The sequence below is a fragment of the Apteryx rowi genome, unplaced genomic scaffold (assembly GCF_003343035.1).
Source record: "Apteryx rowi isolate R43461 unplaced genomic scaffold, aptRow1 scaffold_65, whole genome shotgun sequence".
Classification (NCBI taxonomy): Eukaryota; Metazoa; Chordata; class Aves; order Apterygiformes; family Apterygidae; genus Apteryx; species Apteryx rowi.
This window is the reverse complement of record NW_020450927.1, coordinates 192,644-202,861: the sequence shown is the minus strand read 5'-3', so window position 1 is coordinate 202,861 and position 10,218 is coordinate 192,644. Positions and strand designations below refer to the sequence as shown.

Sequence of the window (10,218 nt, the reverse complement as noted above, 5' to 3'; positions counted from 1 at the left end):
GCCGCGCCGGCGCCTAGCGACTGGCCCGGGGCCGCGGGGGGGGCCGCGCCCGCCGCCCGGCCCGGCTCTGCCCCCGCCGCCGCCGGCTCCCGGCTCCTCCCGGGGTAGGTGAGGATCGGGCGCTGCGGCGTGCAGGCAAGCTGCTCCCCACCGGGATCCCGGCAGCAAGTACTGGGGCCGCTAACAGTAAATAGGGACTTGGCCTCCTCAGGCTTAGGCCAAGTTTTAAAACTGGGACAAAACGGTAAAAGGTGAGGATGCAAGAATAAGATTAGGGCTACAATGGCGGCGATAAGGGGAGCGTTAATTGTACATGTGTTGCTGTGAAAATATGAGATTTTTTTTTTTCAGGCTGAGAACCCATCTCGCCTCCTTTCCTTTAGCTGAACCACATCTTATCAGCTTTCCTTCAGTTCTCTTTTTCTCCTTTCTGATAACCAGCACTAAAGCTTTCTGTGTTGTATGTGATTTAAAGGATTAACATTGCAAAATCTGCTTACAACTTTGCTATATTTCCCAAATGTTTTCACAGGGGTCAGGTTTTTCTTTCTAGGAAAAAAAACCCCACAACTGTTGGCTAATTGAATCTACCATGCTTATTTCAGGAATGGGAGGCAATAGGAGTACAGCAACTGCGTCTCAGCACCGTGGATCTAACTGGAGTTCCCACCTTGCAAAACCTCCACAAGGGTGTTGAATTCATACTGAAACACCGAGAATGTGGTAACAGTGTTTATGTGCACTGCAAGGCAGGACGCTCCCGCAGTGCCACCATGGTGGCAGCATATTTAATTCAAGTAAGAAAGGTTCTGTACTAAGTGGGGTTTATGTTCATACACTCTGGGCAAATAAAGTGTTCAGAGATGGCCCTCTACAACTTGATTCTGTTCAAGAAACCTAAGCGCGTACAATTGCATAAATAGTCCATGATTTTACTGAGTTTGGACTGGAGACCCATTTGAAGAGAGGTAGGTAGCTAGGCCCCACATGTATGTTGCTGTCTTGTAAAAGATGGCAAATACAAGGTAAAGGAACAAGTGACACTTGTATTTGCTGAACAGCAGTCTGAGCTTCCTTTGATAATGTAGCTTATCTTTGCACACTTTGTTCATTTGCCCTTACGTTACTGACCAGTTAATGCTTCCTGGCAGTGAGATAGTGAAGTTGCAAAGGAGCCACCACTGTAAGTAGTCTTTTCATTCTTATGCACAGTCTGCCTCTGACAGCTCAGTTACTAGCACAGACACTGGCAAAGAGGTTTGATGTTATGGGACAGAAATTGCTGTTGACAGGAAGCTTTGAAACATGCAGTCTCATAGTATCTGTTGCTGGTTCTGGCAGATTAGTCAGACTTCAAGAAGCTGTTCAGTTTACTGGGCCACTAATACAGCATGTTCTGATCAGGTTTTGAATGACTCTGCTGTTCATAATCCTTTTTAGGGAGGAACAGATTGAGTTGGGAATAACAAGTCACTCACATGAGGGTAAATTTACTAACTGAGCAGCTAAATTTCCTTTTTTCTTTTGTTCAGACTTTTTCCCTATTTACCCGAAGTGGTGAGCACCTCTAAAAACATAATTTGGGATCATGAGAAATAACTTTGGTTTTCTGAGTTCCTCTGCAGATCCAACTGTGTAAGCTAGCTCTGAAAACAAAATCCCACCGTGGATCCTTCTGTTGGAGTTCTTAAACACTTCCTGGAAAATCTTTCCGTAGTAATGCACAAAAGTGCTGGAGCAAGGGGAGTACTAATAGAGACTTAAAAAAAAAAAGAAAAGAAAAGAAACAAGCCCTTTTCCTCCAGTCTGGTGGGACTAGGACAGAAACTACTTACATCACAGAAGCATGAGAGAGAGAAAATGGAGGTCACAGACATCAAATGTTTTTCTTTAACTGAGGGACTCACTTCATGAACTTGCATTGACTTTCAGGCCCCTCTGAGAGGAAGAGGAATTAATTGAGAGGGACAAAAGGAGCAAGTTTTCTATCTGAACTCTTACGTTGTCTGTAGCCTCCCTGAAGGCTCCATTAACCTGTACAAGGATAGAACAGATTTTCACATGCAGTGTTTCTGCCTTTTCAGCTGCATCACTGGAGCCCTCAGGAAGCCATAGAGGCTATTGCCAAGATCCGTCCCCACATCCTCATTCGGCACAAACAGGTCAAGGTCCTGGAGGCGTTTCACAGGAACATCATTGCTGGGACAATTGAAAAGTGTCAGTAAGAACCATAAAAATCTCAGTGTCTCAGCTCCTTTTCAAAAAAACTTGGATCTTAATGAACTAATGAAGGCTCAAGTGTTGTATTTCTCGACAATCAATAAAGAAGTTTTTACAATACACTACTTTGAAGGGGAGCTTGGGCTGTTTCATTAATGCTTCTCTCCTTATGGCTAGGCTCTTAGTTCTTTTAAAGCCCCATAGTTTTCTCCCACACACAACATCAGTGCAGAGCCAAACTGCCATCCACATAATGCTCTGTAGTATTTGCAGCAAAGGAAAAGAAAACCGTGTCTCAGCAGAGACTTTATTCACTTTCTCACCCAAAGGGTTACAGTACCAGAGAGGGGTAGGAGGAAGTGGACTTAATTCCATCTTTCACCAACACTACGTTATGATTACAAGTTGGGATTCCCTGTACAGACAAGAAAGCCAATGCTCTTAAGAATCATCTCCCTCTTTATGCTAGGTGACAGTACAGCGGAAAGCAGGTTCCCAGTTTGTTACCGCTCCTCTAGGAGAAGTGCTGAAGCACACAACCCACTCAAGGTTTGGGCTCAGCTCTGGAATCTGTCCACTGTAAATATTTCTGCCAGTCCCTCCTGCTGCTACAGGGACACAGGAATGTTTAAATGGGGACTTCCCTGGAGGACAGACACAGCACATCTACTCTCCATGACTGGCAACGGCAGCAATGCAGTCTCCTGGACAGTTAAAACTAGCAGTCTGGGCCAAGAAGGAGGTTGTCCATATGCTATAGGATTTGTTATTGGTGGATGGTTCCAGGCTAAAAAAGCCACTTGCTGGAGTTTTGGCCTCAAACACAAGCAGCTTATTATCAAGGGATCACAGTAGTAGTGTTTAGTCCACCTGAAACCTAAGATGTAGCAGTTCAAATTTAATAGTGCTATGTAAGAGAATAGGCCCACAGCCAGACGGCTGGTACTTCCTCTGCACGGGTATAGAGGATGGGCTGTTTACTGGATGTTGTGAGCTTGTAGTAATTGGAACTGGTGCTGAGGATGCTGGGTGCCTCTGAGGTGCACTGCAGAACATCTTTGCTGCCCTTTCTACCACTGGGCCTGTTTTTCCCTCCTAGGCCAGGACAAACTGCAGGTTAGTGAGCAGCACTTTGATGCCACTTGTGACTGTTACAACAGAGGTGGCTGGGTTAAGTTTAAAAGTATTTGCATCACCCTTTTTATAGCGGTCTCGAAAGACATAGATGCTGCCATTGCAGCTGGCGATTTTCCAGAGGGATGGTACTGAGCTCCAGGCATCTGGCAAGCATAGTCGGGTGAAGCTATCCAGTAAGGGATTGTAGCATAGCAGTGAATCCCCCTCAGCTACAATGAACACCACATCTTTGTGTACAGCAGCATGCATGCGGCCCGCAAAAGGCAGTACGTATGGCTTCACGTGGCATTTCTCTGTGTTGGTATCATAACACTGAATAAGCCGAGAGGGCTTGGTGAAGAAGTCCAAGTCGTTCTCTTCCCCTCCCAGCAGGTAAATGACACCGTTAAGGTTTACACCTGCAGCCCCAGATACGGCCACTTCCAACTGGCTGGTCTCTGTCCATACATTGTCTCGTACTCTGTAATATATGACAGCATTAGAGAGAGTGTCCTGCAGAGTTTTCCCCCCCAGTGAATATATAGCATCCTTGCTTGGCACGGAGACAAGGGTATGTTGGAGCCGGTCACGGGGCAGAGGGGCACACCATTCCCAGTCTATAGTTGCGTTGTTGCATTTCCACATGCGTCGTGGAATGGAGCCACCGACAACGTATAGGTCGCTACCATGCTTGCAGGCTGCAGTGATCTGGTGACACAGGCTGTTCTGGCCACTCACACTTATGGAGTCATCATCGGCACAATGCAGAGAGACAGCTAGCGAATGCGTACGCGATGACTCCTTCCCAATCAGGTAGATGTGAACATTTTCTCCAATCACCTGAGAGAAAGGAGGAGTGTGTCAGCTTCAGCAGAACTCAGGCATGTTTACACAAACATCACTCCTGTCTAAGACTGAATCTTTCAGTGTTTTAGGACCCACCCAGGAGCCGGTGGTGTGTGACCTGCTCCCAACACCTGCCATCCTAGAGCACTCAGGATTCAGAGTCTCAAAGCCTTTTCAAGCCACCCCTCATCTCTGATCTAGCAGTGAGCAACATTGTTCATTTGAATCCTAGTGTCTGCAGTTTAATTAAAGGCTGGTCACATCACTGAGCAAGTAGAGCTATTATGAGGGGAATGCCAAACTGTAAGATTTCTGAATGGGCTCTTCAGTAACTGGGTGTCTGGTGAAATGAACTACTTATGGCATGGCCCTAATTGCTGGCAATAGCAGCGTGAAGTTGAAGAAGCTGTCGGTGGGGTTTCTATTTATGACAAAGTATTCCTCACACAAGCACCATGAATTGCAATAGCAATTCATGTTTTGCACCTTTCAAGTCACACCTGTGAGCAGAAGACCCTTTCCTGGGGAAGTGCAAAACCAGAAGTAGTACACCAACCCCAGAACAGAAGGCCTTTTAATACCTTCAGACTCGACCGCAGCGTCTCCGAAAAGCCTGCTCGCTCTTCCTTGTTGAAGTTGATCCAGGTTTCTATGGCAACCGTTGGATTCTGAGAACATGGGACGCCATCTGTGGTTCAGGGACAGAAAGGAATTTATCAGATCTACACAAAAATCAAAGATATACGCACCCATGACCCTCCATTTCTCCAACTCCTCGCCATCCAGCCACAAACCCTACCTTTAGAGTGGAAGAAAAGAGACAGGGGTTTATAGATTTTGGCAGACATGATCAGCACTGCTCAGCCAGGTATCTACATCAAATTTGCCTGGTTAAATATCAGAAGACAGAGCTGCCAGATTTTAAATATTTTGGATGAATTTCAACAAAGGAACCTATGTCAGAGAGAAAGAGGGCAGGAAAGAGACTTTATATGCTTTGAGAGGATGAAAAATACTCTCTCATTTAAGCGAAAAGATTCTCTTATTTGAGAATTGCAACAGCTGCATTTCTTGGATCACTAACTGCTTCTGCAAGTTAATCTAGCATAGGTGATTTGCAAAAATTTTTCTTCCCCATGCACTGTTTCAGACAGTTGACCCTCAAGGCTGAATATTTGCTCTTGCTGCTATCCTGTCAGCATTTGGAAATCTCATGTACTGTGGTGAGCTACTGTAGCTTTCCATAGCAGCATGATAATAGGAAGCATTCTACAGTTAACAGAGTGCATCAGATTTCCGTTTGCTTCCAGACATAACTGGAAGTTTTGGTTATGCCATAAGCTATTGCATCATCATCAGTATATTACCAAAAGTTTTTAGATATTTGTTTCTAGTCTAAAAGCCAGCTAGCTGCCATAACATTAGCATTTACACCTGTATTCATTCAGAGACTTCCCTATGAAGGTTCTCCGATTTTGTAATCTGCTCTCTCAAAAAGGTCCAAGCTCAATGATGCGGAAGTCATCAGCCAAATTCCAACATTTTTCTCTATACAGGAAGAAGGGGGAAGAAAGGCAGTATTTTGAGCTTGCTTATTAGTAAAAGGGATTTCTGTAAACTGTTCACTGGATATAGTAGCCAGGCCAAAGTGGGCAAATAGAAAAGCTTTGATTTTGAAATCGGTCCTAGATCACAACAAAAGGTAAGCTTTATAAATAAGTATCTTCATGAAATTTATTTTAATCCTTGCTACTAATAGCTTCCTCTCTTTAATTATTCATTAACTAAATCAACATACAGGAACTGCAAGAGAAAAAATGATTCTATTCCATACCTAAATAAGGAAATAGATGATGCATGGAAAAAAAATTTCTTAAGCGATTAGTTTAATTTAAGACTGCATACACTAAAGGTTATCATCTTAAAACAATGGTTATTGCATAGCATCACCAATGGGAAGAGTTAAGGGCGACTGGCCACTATAGCTTTATTTTCAACTGTCATTTTAGGATCTTTTTTTTTTAATGAAGACACAACTTCGAATTTTTTAGGTTTACAAAACTAGGAACTGTTATCAAAATTCCTCTAGTTTTATCATGGGTTTTTTTGAGGTATCAGTACATACTCTCARTAGGTTTTTGACTGTGACTTTCTTTAGATGCAAAGCAAATACGACACTGCAATATCTGTAAAGACTGACATAGCATCAACTTTAAAGGCTATTTTAAGTCTCAAGGACAGATTTGCCAATATTCCCCAAAAGCCAGTCATGGTAGATTTACTGGTATAACGGCAAATAAACCATATGTGACACAAAGTGTAGTGATTTACCCGTTTACAGAAGTTTTTGGTTTTGTTATTTTTTAATTATAACAACAAAGGAGACTGCTCTGGGCTCCCAAATCCAGCATATCTGAATGTATAGGCTTCTTCTATACTCTTGCTTTCTCTAGGAATGATACATAAACCCACAAAAATGGAACTGTACTGCAGCATCATGGACAGGTTTTAAAGCCCTGGCTGTAGGCTACTAGGGCAGCACAGAATCTGTAGGGATTGGTGGAAATTGGACTAAGCTGTTGATGGGTTGACAGGTCCTTCACAACACTGACTCATTGCAACCATTCCTGTAGAAGGCTATTACCTTTACAAGAAGGGTAATTACTGTATTACTTAAGATTTTACAATACTTCTAGTTGAGTCAGCTGAGTGCCTAGCCTAAATAATCCTAACGATTAGATACAATTGGTAATAACACTAACAGAAGTCCAGAAATACAGCTTGTTGAGTTGTTGCATTACTACGTTAAATGATTAAGAATAAAAAAAAAGACTTTCATTAATTTTTTGATGAGGCTTCTTCTTTTCACTTTTAATGCAAACAAAAAGTCAACAAATTGTTGAAGATTAATAAACTGTGTTTAAGAAATCTGTAATCATGGATTCCTTGTTCTCACAGAAACACGCAAGATCGCATGCTGCTTACCTGTTGCCTCAGGAACTGCTGGGAATTACCGGCATCCTCTATGTCCCTTTCAAATCTTTTCTTCCTAGAACTCTGCTTTATAGCTTAATCGCTTTATGACCAGGGATGGTTAACAGTTTTCTCTGATGAAATTATGCTCAGTGTTTTGCTTTGCTTAGCTAAGCCTCTGAACAGACAGTGATTTGAAAGCTTGTATCTTTCCATCTGTCTTGGTTATTCAGTCCCTGCCACACTCTCCCACTGCAGTCTCAAGTCTCCTTCCACATTCACATTCTAGCTAGTCTCAAAAACTCCTTACCTGTAAGGATATCTGTCAATAGGCGGAGAGGTAGGTGTAGAAACTCCTCTGTGTCTTGAAGCTGAGACAAATGTGACTTGGCACAGTGTTTGGCAGCTGTGTAGAGCTCCATGTCACTGTGTTGATCTGCCAACCACATGACCTGCAGACAGTTCCTAACCTGCACCGTTCGGGCCAGAAAACGGGAGCATTCTTCAAAAAGGGCAGTCAACTGGTACATGTCTGCCACTTCATAGGTTTCCTGCAGCTCCTCTGCCCTCAGCTTTACAGTCCCATGGTAAATGTAGTCCACAAGGAGCTGAAAGACACTCTCGCTAACATCCTGCAGCTCAATCACCCGGTTGTGGGCCTCCTTTAAGTTGGAAGTGAACATGGAACGAAAGAAGCAGCTCTGAGCCGAGAGGACCAAACGGTGCAGCTGGAATTCTTTGCCTTCCACTGATATTGTAACATCAGCAAACAGCTCATCCTCCAAGCACAATTTCATAATGCCCTGAGCTACACGGCCTGAGTGGGAGCGATCAGTGAAGGTGTAGTTCACAAAGTAGTTCTCTTCTGTGGATGAGCCTCCAGTCTCTTCTGATGAGTCCATGGTGCTGCACAGATCAGACCTCCAGCAATCTGTAAAATCACAATAGTTATAAGATTTCTCCCTCCACTAACAAGATTATGCAGTAGTCCAGGGTACAGGGAAAAATCAAGGATATTGGTAAGAGGCCAGCATATTTTAGATTGAATATAAATAGCACTGCCAGAAACTTCTGCTTGAGCTTCAAAACCTCAAACAGCTAAAACAAATGAGAAGTTGGCACGATTAAGATTATAAGATATACCAAACTTCCAGTACAGTCAGCATCACATCCTGACAGAATTAGAAGACATACATATCTTCTCACCACTCATTTCACTGACACAAAGAAATGCAGCAACAGTTATTCAGGTGGAAAATCCAGCAACCACACTAGGAAACTGGCAAAGCCAAGAGAATGCCACAGTAGTACAGCTGCGCTAAGTAGAAGAAAGAAGGATTACAGCACTGTACTAACAAAGAGCAGAGGCAGCAGTTCATATCATCAGTAGGAGTCAATTATCATTCAAAAACAGCATCATGAATTTGTGCAGTGGTATCAAATCAGGTGAGTTTGTTTTTACCAAAAAAGAGGCGTAAAAAGTCTGCCAGACAAAATGACCAGTCCTTCAAACTAACCAAACGAAAAGCCTGCCAAGTAACTGATGGTCATATTCAGTTTGCTAATGTGCCAGACATCTTCAATATGCAAAACAACACGCTAGATGTTGTTAGCCACTGTTTCCCAAGTGGCAAGGAGAACTCAACTGGCAAGATAACACCTCTTAGTAGGGAACAGAGATTATTTGCAGAGCTCCTAACAGTTTGTCGATAGAGAAGGAGGCTTATGACCCAAAGAAGAACTGCTGTACAAAAGAGCTTTTAACATGGATCTTGACAGCATTAGAAGCAAATAGATGCCTACTTGCATTCACATTAAAACTTATTTTTAACCTCAACCATTAGCCATGGCGACTGATAGCACAAATTGCTTCAATTAATACTGAACATGATTTCTATACAACATCACCCAGAGACAGGATTTTCCCCCTAGAGATTTACAGTTACTCTTCCACTTTATACTTCTGCTTTATTTTGTCAAGAGAGCACTTTCTTACCATTGGTCTACTCGGTACAGGAGGGCTCCTAAATTTTTTACTAAAATTCTGTTCACAGGAGGTAGTTTCTACATCTCTAACTGGCTGTCAGCTCTTTCCCATCCCTGATGATGGCCTGCCTCAATTATATCCCTTATTGTTACTTTTCAGCCAGACTAGAATTATTGTAAAATATCTACACATTAAGCTGTAAGAGACCAAGAAATTGCAATCAATGCAGAGTATATCAGTACTATTTTTCCAGTGAAACACAGTTTTGCAAGCACAAGCCTGTCATCCGCATCAGCTCCCACTTCAGTTTCCGCTCCTGATCCTTATATTCAAGGTACCCAAAAGCCACAGCGCAGAACACCTAAGCAACTGCCCAAGAACCAGGATAAGGATGAACTAACAAGACTGTGCAGGAGAACCGTCTGCCCAGGGAGCCCTGCACAATTTCCAAGGGACTGAAGCCAAGCTATGAAAAAAAATGCCAACAGCAGCTAAAGACTACTGTAAATCTCATGTCCCTCTTTGTAAACAAGAAGTCCTTCTTTTCATCCGTGATTTCTCCACTATAAGAAAAGAGAAGCACAGGAACATTAAAAATGTCCCAAGAAACAAAAATTTACACTCCACACGTTCCTTGTGCTAGAGAAGGTGAACTGCAGTATGCCCGATATTATGTAATGACATAGCTAATACCTGGCACACCTAGTTCTTTGTTTTCTCCTGAGAGGTTCGCAGATGCCATGACAGCGAGTGGCATCAAAGAAGTGAAATACAGAACTGACAGCAACTTTATACCTTGGGCGGAAACCTAATTCATGGGAAATCAAAGATTACCATTAAGGCCACATGAGAACTACGAAGAGATGCACAAAACCTAAAAACGCCCGAAGGCGAGCTGGTCTCCGGAGCAGAGCTTTCACCTGGGCTCCTTTGGGCTCCCGCCTCCTCAACCCCTCGCAGCGAAGACATTTTGCAAACGTCGTTACCCGGCTTGGCCGCGGCCCCGCCCCTCGGCGGCCGGATTCACCGCGGCCCCGCAGCCCCCTCACCCCCGGGCCGGGCCGGGCCGGGCTCAG

The 10,218-nt window shown here is 43.6% G+C and overlaps 2 protein-coding genes across 2 annotated transcripts; one reads left to right on the top strand and one right to left on the bottom strand.

Annotated features, from left to right (window-relative positions):
- Nucleotides 1-581: 581 nt before the first annotated feature.
- On the top strand, nt 582-2,345 carry PTPMT1 (protein tyrosine phosphatase, mitochondrial 1; the record flags this gene model as incomplete). Its single annotated transcript, XM_026084643.1, has 2 exons — nt 582-797; nt 2,085-2,345. Coding segments are annotated over 2 exons (357 nt in total), but the record flags the coding sequence as incomplete, so codon positions are not given.
- A 168-nt stretch (nt 2,346-2,513) lies between these two features.
- On the bottom strand, nt 2,514-8,164 carry KBTBD4 (kelch repeat and BTB domain containing 4). Its single transcript, XM_026084695.1, has 3 exons — nt 7,466-8,164; nt 4,764-4,870; nt 2,514-4,176 (listed from the first exon to the last, which is right to left on the bottom strand). The coding sequence occupies exons 1-3, from the start codon at nt 8,055-8,057 to the stop codon at nt 3,316-3,318; spliced, it is 1,560 nt and encodes a 519-aa protein (XP_025940480.1). The 5' UTR covers nt 8,058-8,164; the 3' UTR covers nt 2,514-3,315.
- Nucleotides 8,165-10,218: the final 2,054 nt, after the last annotated feature.